This window comes from Salvelinus sp. IW2-2015, unplaced genomic scaffold (genome assembly GCF_002910315.2).
Source record: "Salvelinus sp. IW2-2015 unplaced genomic scaffold, ASM291031v2 Un_scaffold2197, whole genome shotgun sequence".
NCBI lineage: Eukaryota > Metazoa > Chordata > Actinopteri > Salmoniformes > Salmonidae > Salvelinus > Salvelinus sp. IW2-2015.
In genome coordinates this window covers 91945-112972 of record NW_019943527.1, presented here as the reverse complement: position 1 = coordinate 112972, position 21028 = coordinate 91945, and the positions used below count along the sequence as shown (strand labels likewise).

At 46.8% G+C, this 21028-nt stretch overlaps 1 protein-coding gene across 1 annotated transcript in view; it reads left to right on the top strand.

Annotated features, from left to right (window-relative positions):
- The window catches only part of trit1 (tRNA isopentenyltransferase 1), a 28923-nt gene extending 13749 nt beyond the window's left edge, over positions 1–15174 (top strand). The window contains 4 exon segments of the mRNA XM_070440081.1: positions 2172–2264; positions 13848–13957; positions 14106–14223; positions 14466–15174. Coding sequence (XP_070296182.1) covers positions 2172–2264; positions 13848–13957; positions 14106–14223; positions 14466–14698 — 554 coding nt within the window. The 3' untranslated portion in view covers positions 14699–15174.
- The last annotated feature ends 5854 nt before the right edge of the window (positions 15175–21028 follow it).

The following is a 21028-nucleotide window of genomic DNA, read 5'->3' as shown; positions in this document are numbered from 1 at the left end:
ATGTCTGCCAGTCATGGTTAATGTCTCCCGTCATGTTAATGTCTCCAGTCATCGTTAATGGTCTCGTCATGTTAAGCATAGTTATCGTTCAGTCATGTTAATGTTCTCAGTATGTTAATGTCTTAGTCATGTTAATGTCTTAGTCATGTTTAATGTCTGCCGTTAAGTCTTCAGTAGTTAATGTGTTCAGTCATGTTATGTCTCCAGTCATGTTAATGTCTTCCAGTCATGTTATGTTTGTCATTATGTCTGCAGTAGTTAATGTCTCTAGTCCATCGTGTCTCTATGTTGCTCAGTCATGTTTAATGGTCTCGCAGTGCATGTTAATGTTCCAGTCATGTTAATGGTTCTCATTATGTCTATCATGTAATGTCTAGATGTTGCTCCAGTCATGTTAATGTCTCCAGTATGTATGTCTAGCATGTTATCTCCAGTCATGTTATTCCTGTATCTCCAGTCATGTAATGTTCTAGTCATGTTATTGTTAATGTCTTCTAGTCATGTTAATGTCTTCCAGTCATGTTAATGTCTCCAGTCATGTTAATGTTCCAGTCATGTTAATGTCTCCAGTCATGTTAATGTCTCTAGTCAGATGTTATGTTCAGTATGTATGTCTCGCATGTCTTCCAGTTAAATGTTCTCAGTCATGTTAATGTCTCCAGTCATGTTATGTCTCAGTCATGTTATGTCTCCAGTCATGGTTAATGTCTCCAGTCATGTTAATGTTCCAGTCATGTTAATGTTCTATGTTAATGTCTCAGTCATGTTAATGTCCAGTCATGTTAATGTCTCCAGTCATGTTAGTGTCTCAGTTCATTGTTAATGTCTCTAGTATGTTAATGTCTCTAGTCATGTTAATGTTTCTAGTCATGTTATGTCTCCAGTCATGTTAATGTCTCCAGTCATGTTAATGTCTCCAGTCATGTTTTAATGTCTAAGTCTTATTCTGTTAATGTTATGTCTCCGGTCATGTTAATGTCTCCGTCTGTTATTCTCCGGTTCATGTTAATGTCTCGGTCTGTTATGTCTCCGGTCATGTTAATGTCTCGGTCATGTTAATGTTCCGGTCATGTTAATGTCTCCGGTCATGTTAATGTTCGGTCATGTAAGTGTTGTAGAATGCTCATGTCTCTCACGGTGTGTGTGTCTACTGTGAGACAGATGTAATGGACAGCTCTTTGTCTCTCAGGGGTAGAGAATCTGAAGATGGCTACTAGACGTACGCCAGAAAACAGAATAAATGGGTGCGTAATCGTTCCTCAAGAGTGCAGTACCTCGTCCCTCAGTTTCTTCTCTCTCCGTCCCTAGTCTCTTCCTCTCTCGTCCCTCAGTCCCTTGCTCCTCTCTGTCCCGTCAGTCTCTTCCTCTCTCCGTCTCAGTCTCTTCCTCTCTCCGTCCTCAGTCTCTTCTTTCTCCGTCTCCTCAAGTCTGCTTCCTCTCGTCCGTCCTTCAGTCTCGTTCCCTCTCCGTCCTCAGTCTCTTCTTCTCTCCTTCCTAGTCTCTTCTCTCTCCGTCTAGTCTCTTCCTTCTCGTCCCTAGTCTCTTCTCTCTCCGTCCGTCATCTCCTCCTCTCTCGTCCCCGTCAGTTCCTCTGTCTCTTCCGTCCGCTCAGTCTTGATTCCTTCTCCGTCCCTGCAGTCACTCTTCTCTCTCCGTCCCTTCCAGTCTCTTCCCTCTCTTCCGTCCTGCGTCCTCTTCCTCTCGTCGTCTCCAGTTCTTTCTCTTCCGTCTCATGTTTTCTTCCCTCCTCGTCCTAGTCCTCGTTCTTCTCTCCGTTCAGTCTCTTCCTCTTTCGTCCTTCAGTCGTTTCCTTCTCCGTTCCTCAGTCTCTTCCTCTGCTCGTCCCCTCAGTCTTCTCTCTTTTCTCTCTCCGTTCCTCAGTCTTTCCTCTCTCGTCCCCTCAGTCTCTTCCTCTCTTCCGTCTCATCTCTTCCTCTCTCCGTCCTCAGTCTTCTTCTCCTCTCCCGTCTCAGGTCTCTTCTTCCTTCTCGTCCTAGTCTGTCTTCTCTCGTTAATGTCTCCGGTCATGTTAATGTCTCCGGTCATGTTAATGTCTCCGGTCATGTTAATGTCTCCGGTCATGTTAATGTCTCCGGTCATGTTAAGTGTTGTAGAACTGCTCATGTCTCTCACGGTGTGTGTGTCTACTGTGAGACAGATGTAATGGACAGCTCTTTGTCTCTCAGGGGTAGAGAATCTGAAGATGGCTACTAGACGGTACGCCAGAAAACAGAATAAATGGGTGCGTAATCGCTTCCTCAAGAGTGAGTACCTCCGTCCCCTCAGTCTCTTCCTCTCTCCGTCCCCTCAGTCTCTTCCTCTCTCCGTCCCCTCAGTCTCTTCCTCTCTCCGTCCCCTCAGTCTCTTCCTCTCTCCGTCCCCTCCTCCTCTTCCTCTCTCCGTCCCCTCTTCCTCATCTCTTTTATGTGTGTGTTATCAACATGATGCTGTAGTAATCAGAGCTGACTTTCACACACACACCAACAACCCTCCTACACACACAAACGTTATGTTTTTCTATYCTAGTTGGGACCTAAAATTCATCTCCATTCAAAATGCTATTTCCCCTAACCCTGACCTAAACCCGTAAACCTAACCACTATGTTTAAAACAGCCGTTGTCCTCATGGCGGCGAGGGAACATTTTCCGTGTTTTACAATCCTTGTGGGGACATTTGGGGGATTTTTGAGGATTGAAACACCACACACACACACACACACACACCACCACTACTCAAACCCTAGACCCTACCCACTAGGCCCACTCTCTGAGGCATTTCATGTACATCAACTCACAAACAAGGACACACACACTTTATATATTTTTTTATTTTTTATTTCACCTTTATTTAACCAGGTAGGCCAGTTGAGAACAAGTTCTCATTTACAACTGCCACCTGGCCAAGATAAAGCAAAGCAGTGYGACAMAAACAACAACMCAGAGTTACACATAAACAAACGTASAGTCAATAACACAATAGAAAATCTATGTACMGTGTGTGCAAATGTAGAAGAGTAGGGRGGTAAGGCAATAAATAGGCCATAGAGGCRAAATAATTACAATTGAGCAATTAACACTGGAGTGATATATGTGCAGATGTGGATGTTCAAGTTGAAATACTGGTGAGCAAAAGAGCAGAAATAAACAAATATGGGGATGAGGTAGTTTGGATGGGCTATTTACAGATGGGCTGTGTACAGCCACAACGATCGGTAAGCTGCTCTGACAGCCAATCATACACAGCCAATGGGGGGGGGGGAAGAGTATACCCATGTAGATTTGACCTGTAACCTGTCCAGCCATTTCAGATCTACTGACTTGGTTGTAAGGGTTACTTGAAGTGTCTAGGCTCCTATTTGGGTTTGAGTGGGGGATTGGGCAGCCAGACAGCCTGAAGCACTTCTGACCTGTACTAACCCCTTGGCCTTGATCCTGTCTCCCCCTCGAGTCTCTTCCTCCACCCTCGTCTCCCCCAGTCCTAATCCTGTTAGGACAGAAGTGGCTTAAACCTCCTCACCTCTCTGTCTGACCTCAGTGGCCTGTGCCAGATGGATAGACTGTGTGCGCGTTGTGTACGTGTGTTTGTGTACGTGTGAGAGAGACTGTGTGTGAGAGAGACTGTGTGTGAGAGAGACTGTGTGTGAGAGAGACTGTGTGTGAGAGAGACTGTGTGTGTGTGACAGAGAGACTGTGTGGTGTGTGTGTGTGACAGAGAGACAGAGAGACGGGGTGTGTGTGTGGGTCCACATTGCCTGGGTGTCTGCTTGTCTGGCCAGCCTTGGTGCTTAGTTCCAAGCTTTCTTCTCCGTCACTAGCGGGTGACGATGGTCAATCAACATCGGTAATGAAGGCCTCCGCTGAGGGCCAGACGATGTTGGCCAATCACGATACTTCCCAGAGTGTTAGGCTGAATTGGTGAACTACTGAGGCTGTAACTGTTCCAGTATCGCAATATGTTTTGTTCATGGCAAACAGGAAGCAGACTCTCTTTAGTCCTTTCATTACTATTATATTTAACCTTTTATTTTAACTAGACAAGTCAGTTAACAACAAATTCTTATTTTACAATGACGGCCTACCCCGGCCAAATCCTAACCCGGACGACGCTGGGCCAATTGTGCTCCGCCCTGTGGGACTTCCAATCACGGCCGGTTGTGATACAGCCCGGAATCGAATCAGGGTTTGTAGTGCCGCCTCTAGCACTCAGTTGCAGTGCTTTAGACCACTTTAAAAACCTATTGTACGTAAAATATTGTAGCTTGAAAAATAAGTAAATGTGACTCTGGATGACAACATAATGATGTTTTGTTTCCAACATTAGRGSWWTTWWCYTMWWKARGWWAAMWSCYCTGTCACGACGTGGCCCTTTTGGGTGTATATCGTGGCTCCCCCCCGTCTCACTCTCTCTCCCCCACCACAGGTTTTACAACGGTCATAAATTCCTGGTAGAAACTCTCTCTTCACTGCCATGGGGTATTGAGGGAGAGAGCAAATGGAGAACAAAGACATTTTTCTTGCCAAATCTCCTAATCCCCAAAATTGGAGAATTAAACAATATTTCTATTTTTGAGAATGTGGGAATGGTCCGTGGACACTTAAGAGACAGTCATGTCGVGTTTGTCTCACTTGGTGATGTCATGAAGGACAGGAGACACACATTACTGTTGTACACTTCTCAATTATGGGGTTTGCATCTGATGGTTGTATAAAATATATGATTGAATATGAAACTATTTGTGAGAAGATGTGATGTTGGCCTTCTAAATGAGATACTTGTTTAGATATAGAGTTTTAACTAGTCAGTGGCCACGCCCCTGTGTGCCCAGACATTACATCATGCGTCATGGAACCGCCCTTCTTCCACAGAGGATAAAACCACCCGTGACAAAGAGACCCAAGGTAAGCTGGACGTCTCAAAATGTTAAGAAATCTACAGTCAAGATAACGGCGGAACGAGGTCCCCACATTGGAATGGCTATCACTCTAGAGACCAAAACATGCCGGGTGACGCTGGTGTGTGAAGTGSTTTTAAACTACAAGTCTAYCAAAGGACAAGACCAGAAAACGTGGAGATCATTCCCACGTTGAAATGGCTAAGAAATCTACAAACTTAAGAACAATTATTCAGGCTGCAGCTTTTTAAGTATTTTTGTCTGGTAAACGCAACCGGTCGAACGACCAAATGGTAACGCTGACGTATCCATTATAACAAGCTACAACTACGAAAGACTTTAATCTCTGACGAACAAACCAAACGTTCTGTCGACAATCTATCCAGGTGACGGACCGGATACGGATCGCAGAGAGGGACAACAAAGGCATACACTCGTAAATATGTAAATTGCGATTTTATTTTCAAATCARCGGCTGTTCATGTTAAAAGTATTAGCATTTCATGAGTGTAGTTATCAACTGTATTACAGTGAATCCTCTCTTAGTTTCCCGCTCTTGAACTGTCCCCACCCCTTTCCTTTGTCTACCAAGCCGTCATATCGGCTTAGCCCACTAGGGACTTTTCTATCATGTCAGTAACTAATGTATGACCTATTGTGTGTTTATGTAGTTATGTGATTTATTAAGTTAGTAAATTAATAGGATAGGGTTCGTACAGATATCCAAGGGTTTGCAACATTCAGAATATGACTGATGAGGTAATAATAAGTAATAATATCACATTAATAGAAGACCGTAATCGATAAGATGTGAGAATATCTGAGGAGGTAAATTGACACTGTAAACAACATGTTTCCGTGGTGCCCAACGACTTTCCTAGTTAATTACTATTCCGTGATTCGTTGAATAATTATACATAATTATGTTATTATTAATATTATATTATAGAGAATTGATTTGATAACATACGGTCTTCACATTTAATGATAGTCAACGCTACGACACCTCCATTGGGGTCAGTAGATACTGTGGATGCGGCTGGCCTGCCCGGTGTGTTAAGACTGTTTTGATCCAGTTAGCTACCTCTCTTAATCTCCTTTTCTAAGCTCCCTGACTATCCGGATTCATCAGTCAACATGACGTCAGTCATTTTAATGATGATGATGATGATGATGATGGTGGATGAACATGAAGTTAATTACCTCCTTTGGGGATCAGTAGTATGTTTACCAGAGTGCTAGGCTGGTTTGTGATAGGCTTATATAGAGTTAGCTTCCTTTCTCAATGTCCAATCCCCTTTACCAAGCTTTTTTTAGTGTCAGTGGGGACAACTTTATCCAGAATCATTAGATGGAATCATTAGATTAGACGCAGGGGTGAAAGTAGATGTCTCCCTGGTATGTGTGAATTTGATGAATGGAAACAAACAGCTCTTAAAACACCCAAAGTAAAAAAAATAAAAAAAAAACTCTTTCAACCGGAGTTGATGTCTACTGCTGTTTGCATAGCAGTAGACATCTGGGCCCTCTCTGAGCTGGGCCCTCTTGGAGCTGGGCCCTCTCTGAGCTGGGCCCTCTCTCGAGCTGGGCCCTCTTTGAGCTGGCCCTCTTTGAGCTGGCCCTCTCTGAGCTGGGCCCCTTTGAGCTGGGCCCTCTCTGACTGGGCCTCTCTGAGCTGGGCCCTCTTTGAGCTGGGCCCTCTCTGAGCTGGGCCCTCTTTGAGCTGGGCCCTCTTTGAGCTGGGCCTCTTTGAGCTGGGCCCTCTTTGGCTGGGCCTCTCTGAGCTGGGCCCCCTCTGAGCTGGCCCCCTCTGAGCTGGGCCCCCTCTGAGCTGGGCCCCTCTGAGCTGGGCCCCTCTGAGCTGGGCCCCCTCTGAGCTGGGCCCCCTCTGGCTGGGCCCTCTGGCTGGGCCTCTCTGTGCTGGGCCCTCTCTGTGGCTGGGCCTCTCTGGGTGCTGGCCCTCTCTGAGCTGGGCCCTCTCTGAGCTGGGCCCTCTCTGAGCTGACATGTGTCTTGTGGTGTATGTAGGCCCCTGAGCTGAGTCATAAGGGAAACTGGGCACCTACCACCCCACTATCAGTTAGGGGAGGAATGTTTGAAATAACCATCACCCACTAATGAATGTCGTTTGTTGTTGTTGTTGCTGATTTTAAAATCTAGTAATGAAACTGAACAATGTAAATCTAATGTAAGCCCTGATCAGCGTGTAGCCTACCTATAGCCAGATGATTTGTCTCCGGTGGTAGCTTCTATTCCATTTTAAACCCCATTTCCAGCAGCGCATTTTGATAAACACAACCTAATAAATTACATTTGTTGTCACTCAACCACAAAACAAAAATATAAACGCAACATGCAACAATTTCAACTGAGTTAAAAGTTCATACAAGAAAATCTGTCAATTGAAATAAATGCATTAGGTCCTAATCTATGGATTTCGCTTGACTGGGAACACAGATATGCATCTGTTGGTCTCGGATACCTTAAAGAAAGTTGGGAGTGGATCAGAACCAGTTAGTATCTGGTGTCTGACCACCGTTTGCCTCACGCAGCGTGACACGTCTCCTTCACATAGAGTTGATCACACTTGATTGCGGCCTGTGGAATGTTGTCCCTGAAGTTGCTGGATATTGGCGGGAACTGGAACACGCAGTCGTACACGTCGATCCAGAGCATCCCAAACATGCTCAATGTGTGACATGTTTGGTGATGTAAGAACAATTTCAGCTTCCAGGAATTGTCTAGTGACATGGGGCCGTGCATTATCCTGCTGAAACATGAAGTGATGGCGGCAGATGAATGACACGTCAATGGATCTCGTCACGGTATCTCTGCATTCGATTTGGCATCGATAAAATGCAATTGTGTTTGTTGTCCCTAGTTTATACCTACCTGCCCCATACCATAACTCCACCACCACCATGGGGCACTCTGTTCACAACGTTGACATCAGCAAACTGCTCGCCCACACAACGCCACACACACTGTCTGGCATCTGTAGTTGATGGGATTCATCTGTGAAGAGCGGATGTGGAGGTCCTGGGCTGGCGTGGTTACACGTGGTCTGCGGTTGTGAGGCCGGTTGCACCTACTGCCAAATTCTCTAAAACGATATTGGAGGCGGCTTGTAGTAGAGAAATTAACATTTAATTATCTGGCAACAACTCTGGTGGACATTCCTGCAGTCAGCATGCCAATTGTATGCTCCCTCAACTTGAGACATCTGTGGCATTGTGTTGTTGTGACTAAACTGTACATTTTAAAGTGGCCTTTTAATGTCCCCAGCACAAGATGCACCTGTGTAATGAGCGTGCTGTTTAATCGGCTTCTTGATATGCCACACATGTCAAGTGGATGAATTATCTTGGCAAAGGAGAAATGCTCACTAGCAGGGATGTAAAAAAAAATTGCACAATCTTTTATTACGTTTTGTATTTTAGTGAAGCCCAACGAAGCCATTTGAATGATGAAAGTGATGTGAATATATGTCAGATCAGGAATAGGCCTCTCATTGGTCAGCGAGCGAAGCCTCTCATTGGTGCGTAGTTTGAACAAGCCACTGATACAAAAGACGATGAGAGGTATTTTGGGGGGAAAATGGAAATAAATCATTTTAGGCCCCCCAAAAAATTACGAACCGGCAATTGTTAATGTTTAAATCTATTTTCGGACTGAAAAGAAAGGAGGACCAAGGCACTCTTCATATAATTAATTAAAATGCCTTTATTAGTATGGCATGTTCAATACAAAGTTAAAAAAATCAGACGCGTTTCGGCTGCATGGCCTTCGTCAGGGAATACTGATTCGTGCTACATTTTGGATCGGTTTTAGGGTCCCACTGACCCATGCACTCATATCTTAAACATCCGGGGACCTATGCGTATCGGTGAATCGCTACRTCCCTAATAGATAGATAGGTACTTTATTCATTAGTCATAAGACGTCATCGATCACTTAGAGTCCGTTTGGTGAGGGATGGTCGATGAACAGCTCCATTAGGGTCAGTAGGTTCACTCAAGGCCAGTGTTGGCCAACCATGATGTTTACCGGAGTGTTAGGCTGTATTACRGTCAGCATGTTAGGTCAGACTGTTCGCATGCGCCATCACGCACACGTTGAATTTTGTCCCCCCACACCAGATGATCAGGACACGCAGGTTGAAATATCAAAACAAACTCTGAACCAACTATATTAATTTGGGGACCGGTCGAAAAGCATTAAACGTTTATGGCAATTTAGCTAGCTAGCTTGCTGTTGCTAACTAATTTGTCCTGGGAGATAAACATTGGGTTGTTATTTTACCTGAAATGCACAAGGTCCTCTACTCCGACAATTAATCCACAGATAAAAGTGTAAAAGTTTGTTTCTAGAAATCTCTCCTCCTTCAGGCTTCTTCTTCTATGGACTTTACATGGTGGTTGGCAACCAACTTTAAGGTGCATTACCACCACCAACTGGAATGGAGTGTGGACCTCAGTTCATCTTTCAATCCACCCACGTGGGTATATGCTCCTAAAAACCAATGAGGAGATGGGAGAGGCGGGACTTGCAGCGCGTCAAGCATCACAAATACAACCAAGTTCTATTTTAGCACCTGGCTAGGCAGACGCTCGTTGACACGCGTGAGCAGTGTGGGTGCAATGATTGAATAACATGTATGTGTAATTGTATTTTTCAGCGCACATGACGAGAGCGGTGTGGTCAGCATGTAAGCTAGCACCCTCTCACTGTCTCCAATCCCTGGTTTACCTGGCTTGGTGCAGGGTTATATTCTATTAGCTAAGTACAGGTTAACCCAGGTCAGACCAGGTCTCGGTTAGGGTTTAACCAGGGACAAGCTTAGTTCTCACCCTCTTTCTCCTCCCTTTTTAATATCACTCTCGTTTCTTTGCTCGTTCCTTATCTTCTTCCTGATGTCCTCGTCACTCATCTTCCACCGCCTTATTCTACATTCATCTCATCCTCTCCTTCCTCCTCTTCCCTCTTTTATATATTTTCCCTCCTCTTCTACCTTCAGCCCCCTCTTCCTCCTCCTCTTCTACCTTCAGGCCCCTCTCCTCCCTCCTCTTCTCCCTTCAGCCCCTCTTCCTCCTCCGTGTTACTTCTACCTATCACAGCCTCCCTCGTTCCTTCCTCTCCTTCTACCTTCAGCCTCCTCTTCGCTCCCTCCTCTTCTACCTTCAGCCCCCTCTTCCTCCCTCCTCTTCTACCTTCAGCCCCCGTCTTCCTCCCTCCTCTTCTACCTTCAGATGCCCTCTTTCCCTCCCTCGTTCGACCCCTTCCTCGCTCTCTGCCTACTTCAGCCCCTCTTTCTCTCCCTCTCTTCTACTCAGCCCCCCTTCCCTCCTCCTCTTTCTACCGTTCAGCCTCCTCTTCCTCCCCTCCTTCTCTACCCTTCAGTCCTCCTCTTCCGTCCCTCCTCTTCTACCTTCCAGCCCTCTCCTTCTCCTCCGTTCTCGGCTTAGGCCCTCCCGTTCCTCTCGTTCTTCCTAACACATGTTCTTCTCTCTTAACTACCATTAGCCATGCTCTCTCCTTACTCAGCCTCTCTCTCCCTCCTCTTCTACCTTCAGCCCCCTCTTCCTCCCTCCTCCACGCCCTGCCTCTTCTCTCTCTTTCTTCCTCCCTTATACGCCTTCAGCCTCCTCTTCCTCCCTCCTCTTCTAAACCTTCAGCTTCACCTCTTCCTCCCTCCTCTACCTTCAGCTCCCTCTCTTCCTCCCTCTTCTACCTTCAGCTCCCTCTCTTCCTCCTCTTCTACCTTCAGCTCCCTCTCTCCTCCCCCTCTTCTACCTTCAGCTCCCTCCGTCTTCCCCTCCTCTTACCTTTCCTCTGGAGTTTGTTGGACTGCCTTTCTAACCTCCTCCTCTCTCTACTTCACTCACTCACCACTCACACACACCGGCAGCACACACACACACGACAGACGTGAGAAGACAGAGTGACTCTGGGCCCATTTGTTGTAACAGGTGTGGCGCTACTTGTTTCTCCACACACGCAACGCAAACAAACCCCACTTAAGTCACCACACAAGCGACACACAGCCACACACACACACACACACACGACAAGCACACAGCCTTGTCAGAATGTGGTTCGGTCTTTGATCCATCCCTTGTGTTGGAGTGAAACTGATACCCCTCTGAGACAGACGTGAAGTAGAGGGTGATAGTGTGTGTGTGTGTGCCGCAGGGTAAGGTACCCCTCTCTTTGTCCCTCCCTCCCTCCCTCATCCCCCTTTCACAGCAGTCAGGCAGAGTAAGATTTGGCAGAGTAAGATTTCAGGCAGATTGTAAAACAGTCATCTGGCAACCCGAGAGAGAGAGTGGAGTATTCTCTCTCTCTGTGTAGGGTGTACTATAGATCTCCCAGGTGCTCTGCTCTTCCTACCTGCTGTCCTGTTGTGAGAGCAACATAAATAGCAACTTTAAACACAACGCAAACTGTCTCTAAAGGCAATCCTGAGTGTGATTAACAGTTGGCACGCAGGGAAGTGAGTTACAGTGTCACCCTGTCAGCGAGCGTTGTTCAGAGACAGGTGTGGGCATAGGAGACGCCCGTATAGAGCCGCTCAATAGAGAGGAAAAGAGATGTTTTGGTCACGATAAGGTAACTGTTTGTTTCTCCCATAACACACGCTGTTATGGTATCACACAATGTGAGGTGTTCAATAGTTGCACAGTGGCAGTTAATGTTTTGAATTTGAACAGTGACCGGTCAGGAAGACACGGGGGGGGCAGTAGGTCAGCAAAGAAAAGAGAGGTATTGGTTATGAAAAGGTGTGTCCACCATTGTTGTTCCCAGAACACTGCTGTTGAATATACAATTTCTTCGTTGTAAAGGAATACAGTTGGGCAAATGTTGATGACTTTTGTGCCTCTATTAAAAACATAAATAGATGTATTTATTTTTTATGACTATATATAACATGTAAAGGTAGTTTGACTCTGTCTTTTCCACCAGAAACCGTGTGTGTGTGTGAACGATTAAACCATAATTAAGGTAAAGGTGATCAGCCGTCCCCGCGGTTAAGGTGACCGGCCGTCCCCGCGGTAAAGGTGACCGGCCGTCCCCGCGGTAAAGGTGACCGGCCGTCCCCGCGGTTAAAGGACCGGCCGTTCCCCCGGCGGTAAAGGTGACCGGCCGTCCCGCGGTAAAGGTGACCGGCCGTCCCCGCCGGTAAAGGTGACGGCCGTCCCCGCGGTAAAGGTGACGGCCGTCCCCCTGGACGGCTCCGTTAAGGTGACCGGCCGTCCCCGCGTAAGGTGACCGGCCGTCCCCGCGTAAAGGTGACCGCCGTCCCGCGTGACCGGCCGTCCCGCGGTAAGGTGACCGGCCCGACCCCGCGGTAAAGTGATCGGCCGTCCAGCTGGACTTAACTCTGTGTGTGTGAGTCACATCTCTGTCTCTGCTACGCGCTAGGTATCTGTCTCTGCTACGCGCTAGGTATCTGTCTCTGCTACGCGCAAGGTATCTGTCTCTGCTACGCGCTAGGTATCTGTCTCTGCTACGCGCTAGGCGTCTGTCTCTGCTATGCGCTAGGCGTCTGTCTCTGCTACGCGCTAGGCGTCGTCTCTGCTACGCGCTAGGCGTCCGTCTCTGCTACGCGCTAGGCGTCCGTCTCTGCTACGCGCTAGGCGTCCGTCTCTGCTACGCGCTAGGCTCCGTCCTCGCTACGCGCAAGGTATCTGTCTCTGCTACGCGCTAGGTATCTGTCTCTGCTACGCGCTAGGTATCTGTCTCTGCTACGCGCAAGATCTGTCTCTGCTACGCGCAAGGTATCTGTCTCTGCTACGCGCAAGGTATCTGTCTCTGCTACGCGCTAGGTATCTGTCTGTGCTACGCGCTAGGTATCTGTCTGGCTACGCGCTAGGTATCTTTCTGTGCTACGCGCTAGGTATCTGTCTGTGCTACGCGCTAGGTATCTGTCTGTGCTACGCGCTAGGTGTCTGTCTGTGCTACGCGCTAGGCGTCTGTCTGTGCTACGCGCTAGGCGTCTGTCCTGCTACGCGCTAGGCGTCTGTCTCTGCTACGCGCTAGGCGTCTGTCTCTGCTACGCGCTAGGCGTCTGTCTCTGCTACGCGCTAGGCGTCTGTCTCTGCTACGCGCTAGGCGTCTGTCTCTGCTACGCGCTAGGCGTCTGTCTCTGCTACGCGCTAGCGTCTCTGCTACGCGCCAGGCGTCTCTGCTACGCGCTAGGCGTCCTGCTACGCGCTAGGTCTCTACTACGCGCTAGGTGTCTCTACTACGTGCTAAGTATCTCTGTGTGTATCTTCTATCCATTCCATTTTGTAAGGAGCCAGAGAGTATTCAGTAATGGGTTATGGCTCTCACTGCTCGACAGATCGAAGGAGGGAAGAGAGGGAGGGAGAGAGAGGGAGGGAGAGAGAGAGGGAGAGAGAGGGGAGGTGGGGAGAGAGCAAGAGAGAGTAATATTATGGAGCCAGTGTGAGTCAGCAGATTGACACCGCTCTAGGGTGCGGCTGCTGCACTCACTCACACCACCACTGGACTGCAATAACCTAGAGCCACAATGGCATCCGGTCAGAGCTGCAGTGGCATGCAGACTGTATGGGGCTAATACATTTAGAGATGGAAACTGAGCCATATATTGACACTCACAGCTCTTGTTCACTCTCATCAATGATTTAGAAGGAGAAATAAGGCAGAAACTCCCTTTAGCCAATCCAATGCTTTTAAATCCGTCCATAGTAGCAGGCAAGCCATGTCTCTTCCTCTCTGTCATCGGGGCATCCGATGCTTTTGAATCATTCAGGGGTAGTGTACAAGTGTACACTTCGTGTAGAAGGGTATAGAATCAGAACACAACCAATGTCTCTCTCGTCAGGTCCAGGGGACAACGTCCCAACAGGCTTCATGTCTCTGTCCAGTCCAGCGGCACCATGAGACCCTCTGTGTCCTTCTGTCTCCTTATCTCTCTGTCTCTGTCTTCAGGACCAGGGGACAATGTCCCAGCGGTGTATGGTCTGGATGTGACTGACGTGTCACAGTGGGAGGAGACTGTCCTAAGCCCAGCCCTTCTGATATTGGATCGTCTTACTAAGGTGGTAACAGGTTTTCAGTCTTTAGTCCTGATTTTTGTTTTACGTCTTCGGTCAAATGTTCTGTAATGTTTGTTGAGACTGAATGAGCTTAAAATAAAGTTTGTTTTGATTTGATTTTGCTCACTTCCTCTTTAACTCCGCCCCCCAGGGGGAGCGACCTACCGTTGAGCCAATGAGAGTGGAGGGGGCGGGGAAGAGGAACAAGCGAAGCCGTCACACCTGTGAGCTGTGTGACAAGGTGATCATTGGAGACCTGGAGTGGACAGGTGGGCAAGCGTTACGGCAATGTTCTTCCAACGTTGTGGGTKGGCGTGACTGACCCTCGGTATACAATAGGAACGATTATAACTTGGCARTTTTGTGTTTCTGAGAATGTTACATATAGGCATTCCTTGTGAGTCGGCGCTCAATGTCTTTGGAGTGACGTGCACCAGACTTTTATGTTTATCGTTATCAAACGTTGAACTCACTGACTTGAAACCTGTCTGTCTTTCTCTGTTGTCTCCAGCCCATCTCAAGTCTAAAAAACACCACTATCATGTGAGGAAGAGGAGGAAGTCCGAGCAAGAACTTGAACCAACCAGCGACCAGCCCCAGGGGACTACTCCACCTCCCACCCCTACTACAGATGGCCCTACCCTGGCTAACTCCACTACTCTAGCCCCTGGCTCAGCTGAGGCCTGTGGAGAACCAGAGTCCCCAGTTACCAGTTCTACTGAGAAAGAAGCCCCAGTTCTATAGGAGAACTATAAGGCCCTATGATCAGTATTGCGGGTGGGACCGAAGGCTTTTTGGCCTCATCTTGTGACCTGCTTGTCGGATTGACTCCTRTTAAATCAGAAAGATAAAAAGGAACAATCAAGGAAACTTAATCCATTAAAATGTTTTWTTTTAATTTTTTTTAATCTGAGGAAAACACTGAGACCAGGGATAAGTCGGTCTCTTGACGACATCACCACCGTGACATCATCGCTCACGTCTATGACTTCATCATTGTTTGACTCATGGAGAGTTCATGGATTGGTCGGTTTGGTTCCTTGGATTCTGAAGTGAAGTTGAATTGTGACAGTTGATGTTTTACAGCAGGGTTCAATAAGACCAAACCTTCTCTGTCCTCTTGTCAGGTAACCGTCTTGTAACACACTGTATGGCACGGCTGTGTTTGTAACGAGATKTACGTGTGTCTGCATTGTAATTAAAGATATTTTATGACTTCAGTTGTGTTTGAATGACCAGACAAACATGACATCATTTAATTGTTTTGTTGTGAGTGAAGTGGGATTTGTACCTTCAGTGGGACATCTTAGGAGTTTTTAAAGTACTGTGTTTTCACTGCACTGATTCACGCCACTGTTTTACTACACTAAACAAAAATATCAACGCAACAATTTTTACCATTTTACTGAGTTACAGTTCATATGAGGAAATCAGTCAATTGAAATGAATTCATTAGGCTCTAATCTATGGATGTCATATCCCTGGGAATACAGACATGCAGAAGTAAGGACGTGGATCAGAAAACCAGTCAGTATCTGGTGTGACCATCATTTGCCTCGTGTGACACATGTTCTTCACATAGAGTGGATCAGGCTGTTGATTGTGACCTCTGGAACGTGGTCCTACTCTTCAATGGCTGTGAAAAGGTGCTGGATATTGGCGCAGACTGGAACACGCTGTCGATCCAGAGCATCCCAAACATGCTCAATGGGTGACATGTCTGGTGAGGTAAGCAGGCCATGGAAGAACTGGGACATTTTCAGCTTCCAGGAATTGTGTTCAGATCCTTGTGACATGGAGGCTGTGCATTATCCTGCTGAAACATGAGGTGATGGCAGCAGGTGAATGGTACGACAATGGGCCTCTGGATCTCCTCACTCTATCTCTGTGTATTCAAATTGCCATCGATAAAATGCAATTGTGTTTGTTGTCCCTAGTTTATACCTTCCCATACCATAACCCCACCGCCACCATGGGGCACTCTGTTCACAACGTTGACATCAGCAAACTGCTCGCCTACACGACTCCATACACGTGGTCTGTGTTGGTGAGGCCGGTTGGATAGGCGGCTTATGGTAGAGAACTGAACATTCAATAACCTGGTAAGAGCTCTTGTGGACATTCCTGCAGTCACCATGCCAATTGCACGCTCCCATCTATGGCATTGTGTTGTGTGACAAAACTGCACATTTTAGTGGTCTTTTATTGTCCCTAGCACAAGGTGCATCTGTGTAATGAGTTACAGTTAATCAGCTTCTTGATATGCCACTTCCTGTCAGGTGGATGGATTATCTTGGCTGAGGAGAAATGCCCACTAGCAGGGATGTAAACAAATTTGTGCACAGAATTTGAGAGAAATACGTTTTTTGTGAGTATGGAACATTTCTGGGATCTTTTATTTTAGATCATGAAACATGGGACCAACACTTTACATGTTGTGTTTATATTTTTTTCAATGTAGTTCTCTCTCTCTCTCTGTTTCTCTGTCTCTCCCTTGCCTGCCTCTCTCTCTCGGTCTCTTTCCCTCTCTCTCTGTCTCTCCCTTGCTGTTCTTCGTCCTTCTCCCGCCTGCCTCTCTCTCTCGGTATCTTCCCCCTCTCTCTGTCTCTCCCTTGCCTGCCTCTCTCCCTCTCCCTCTCGGTCTCTTTCCCCCTCTCTCTGTCTCTCCCTTGCCTGCCTCTCTCTCTCTCGTCTCTTTCCCTCTCTCTCTGTCTCTCCCTTGCCTGCCTCTCTCCCTCTCGGTCTCTTTCCCCTCTCTCCTGTCTCTCCCTTGCCTGCCTCTCCCTCTCGGTCTCTTTCCCCCTCTCTCTGTCTCCCTTGCCTGCCTCTCTCTCTCTCGGTCTCTTCCCTCTCCCCTGACGTTTCCTGTCATTCTCTCACGTTTCCATTTTTCTCTTTGTTTATTATATCTCATCTCTCACCTATTTTCACTCCTTACTCTTTCACTCTCTCATGTTTAAAAAATATAATTCCATCATCCCCTCTGCTTACTCTCTCCTCTATCCCTCCCTCTCTCTTTTTTTACCGTCCCTTAAAACTATAGTTTGTCAACTGTTTCATATTTCCTCAGTCTGATAGCGTCTGATCTCTCTGTGCTTCATACAGTACAACAACCCTGATTTAGCTCCTATATGTCTCATACATTAATCAGCTCTCGGTCGTTCTCTGTAGCTTTCTCCATACTGTCCAGTATTCAGTAGTTTATCCATAACCCCAGTCACTGACCTCATCCCAATGCTAAATATACATCTAGACATAATAACTGTAAGGGATGGTCTGGGTCAGAACTGCACTGATAGCAAGGTCACTGGCCCCTTCTCTCTCTGTCTCTCTCTTTCTCTCTCTCTTTCTCTCTCTTTTCTCTCTCTCTCTTTCTCTCTCTCTTTCTTCTCTCTCTCTTTCTCTCTCTTTCTCTCTCTCTCTTTCTTCTCTCTTTCTCTCTCCACTCTCTCTTTCTCTACATCAGCTGTGTGTTGTCTCTGTTAGTTAACTACTCAGTAGCCTGTCAGCTGTGTGTTGTCTCTGTTAGCTAACTACCCAGTAGCCAATCAGCTGTGTGTTGTCTATTGTTAGCTAACTACTCAGTAAGCCTGTCAGCTGTTGTGTTGTGTCTGTTAGCTAACTACCCAGTAGCCAGTCAGCTGTGTGTTGTCTCTGTTAGCTAACTACTCAGTAGCCAATCAGCTGTATTGTCTCTGTTAGCTAACTACTCAGTAGCCAATCAGCTGTGTTGTCTCTGTTAGCTAACTACTCAGTAGCCAATCAGCTGTGTTGTCTCTGCTAGCTAACTACTCAGTAGCCAATCAGCTGTGTGTTGTCTCTGTTAGCTAACTACTCAGTAGCCTGTCAGCTGTGTGTTTGTCTGTTAGCTAACTACCCAGTAGCCAATCAGCTGTGTGTTGTCTCTGTTAGCTAACTACCCAGTAGCCAATCAGCTGTGTGTTGTCTCTGTTAGCTAACTACTCATAGCCAATCAGCTGTGTGTTGTCTCTGTTAGCTAACTACTCAGTAGCCAATCAGCTGTGTTGTCTCTGTTAGCTAACTACTCAGTAGCCTCAGCTGTGTTGTTGTCTCTGTTAGCTAACTACCCAGTAGCCAATCAGCTGTGGTGTTGTGTCTCTGTTAGCTAACTACCCAGTAGCCAATCAGCTGTGTGTTGTCTCTGTTAGCTAACTACCCAGTAAGCCAATCAGCTGTGTGTTGTCTCTGTTAGCTAACTACTCAGTAGCCTATCAGCTGTGTGTTGTCTCTGTTAGCTAACTACCCAGTAGCCAATCAGCTGTGTTGTCTCTGTTAGCTAACTACTCAGTAGCCAATCAGCTGTATTGTCTCTGTTAGCTAACTACTCAGTAGCCAATCAGCTGTGTTGTCTCTGTTAGCTAACTACTCAGTAGCCAATCAGCTGTGTTGTCTCTGCTAGCTAACTACTCAGTAGCCAATCAGCTGTGTGTTGTCTCGTTTAGCTAACTACCCAGTAGCCAATCAGCTGTGTGTTGTGTCTCTGTTAGCTAACTACCCAGTAGCCTGTCAGCTGTGTAAGAGTATTTGGGCGTGGCAGTGTGTGTGTAACTGCAGTGTTTTGGTTGGTTTGTTCTTATTGACACTCTTAGCACCATCCTGAATTATGCCACACATCAACACAACAATGATTTTACAGTTCAGTGACATAAACTACACAAACCCCCCCCCCCCCCCCCAGAATGCAGTGCATTCTGTGATCTCCACACACACTCTCTCTCTCTCTCTCTCGCTCTCCCTGTCCTCTCTCTCGCTCTCCCTGTCTCTCTCTCGCTCTCCCTGTTCCTCCTCTCGCTCTCCCTGTCTCTCTCTCGCTCTCCCTGTCTCTGTCTCTCTCTCGCTCTCCCTGTCTCTCTCTCGCTCTCCCTGTCTCTCTCTCGCTCTCCCTGTCTCTCTCTCGCTCTCTCTCTCTCTCTCTCTCTCTCCCTGTCTGTCTCTCGCTCTCTCTCTCTCTCTCCCTGTCTGTCTCTCGCTCTCTCTCTCTCTCTCTCCCTGTCTGTCTCTCGCTCGTCTCTCTCCCTGTCTGTCTGTCTCTCGCTCTCTCTCTCTCTCTCTCTCTCCCTGTCTGTCTCTCGCTCTTTCTGTCTGCCTGTCTGTCTGTCTCTGTCTGTCTTGTCTGTCTGTCTTGTCTTACTTTTTTAACCCCTTTTTAAACCCCAAAGGAGGCCTCTTGCCAGGCCGTCATCGTAAGTAAGAATTTGATTTTTATTGACCTGCCTGGTGAGATAAAGGTACAATTTAAGAAGAATATATTGCTTTTGGCAGATAGGTATTTGTTATGTATGCTAATAATACACTACTGTGACAGATGGTTAGCTCTGGAAAGATGGTTAGCTGTTAGCTATTGTTAGCGCTCTGTTTACTGGATGTATGCTAATAATACACTACTTTGACAGATGGTTAGCTGTTAGCTCTGTATAGATGGTTAGCTGTTAGCTCTAGATAGATGGTTAGCTGTTAGCTACTGTTAGCGCTCTGTTTACTGGATGTATGCTAATAATACAGTACTGTGACAGATGGTTAGCTCTAGATAGATGGTTAGCTGTTAGCTACTGTTAGCGCTCTGTTTACTGGATGTATGCTAATAATACAGTACTGTGACAGATGGTTAGCTGTTAGCTCTGTATAGATGGTTAGCTGTTAGCTACTGTTAGCGCTCTGTTTACTGGATGTATGCTAATAATAAGGTACTGTGACAGATGGTTAGCTCTCGATAGATGGTTAGCTGTTAGCTCTAGATAGATGGTTAGCTGTTAGCACTCTGTTTAACTGTTTCACTGATCCAGACTGTTCTACAGGGACCTCAAGATGTGACGCTTGGGTTCAGAACTTGATCTCTTCTTGTGTGTGTTTGGGCTAGCGCTCACTGAGTCCTGAAATGATTGCATATTGTGAAAATAGACAGATTTCCATTATTTAAATCTTCAGCGATGGCTATTTCTAGAGGTCTAGATATAATTTAGCAACGCTGTATTTTAAAGAGTGTGTGTGTGTGTGTGTGTGTGTGTGTGTGTGTGTGTCTGCTTGAACATGGCCCTATTCTGTGTGATTAGCTGTGTGTGTGTTTCGTCTAGCCAGGGGACCAGAAGGAGCTGTGTTTAGTGCAACAGGATTACTAGAGATTAGGATTAACTGCAGATCCCAGACCAGTCTATGTTATACAGCTAGTTAGTAGACGAGTAAAGAGACCAGGATTAAGCCCAGGGATTTTTATGCCGTTGTAATCCTTGGGCGGGCTGCCTGAAACATATTTTTTCCCACCCGGTCTGTTAAATCCAAACAGTGTAAACAAAACAAAATAAAATACATGCAGTGCATTCGGAAAGTATTCTGACCCCTTGGAACCTTTGGCCCAGTCTGAAGTCCTGAGCGTTCTGGGGCAGGTTCTCGTCAATAATCGATCTATACTTTGCTCCGTTCATCTTTGCCTCGATCCCGACTAGTCTCCCAGTCCCTGCCGCTGAAAAACATCCACACTGCATGATGCTGCCACCACCATGCTTCACCGTAGGGATGGTGCCAGGTTTCCTCAAGATGTGACGCTTGGCATTCAGGCCAAAGAGTTCAATCTTGGTTTCATCAGACCAGAGAATCTTGTTTCTGATGGTCTGAGTGTTTTTAGGTGCCTTTTTGCAAACTCCAAGCGGGCTGCCATGTGCCTTTTACTGAGGAGTGGCTTCCGTCTGGCTATTCAACCAGTCCAGGCCAGTATTAGTGTAGGTTGTATCAGAATCAACTGGAGGAGTCCAGGCCAGTATTATCAGAATCAACTGGAGGAGTCCAGGCCAGTATTAGAGTAGGTAGTATCAGAATCAACTGGAGGAGTCCAGGCCAGGCTGTTGCTGTTTAGGCGACACACTCATCACACCACAAGGTCAAGTTTATACTTGTACAGAAAGCATGGTGTTGGTGATTAATCATGGGACTCATCTCTTACTGTACATGTTTCTGATTACATTATCACTGGCCAGAGACTTCTCAGTATTCATCACACCTGTGTGTGTGCGTGTGTGTGTGTGTGTGTGTGTGTGTGTGTGTGTGTGTGTGTGTGTGTGT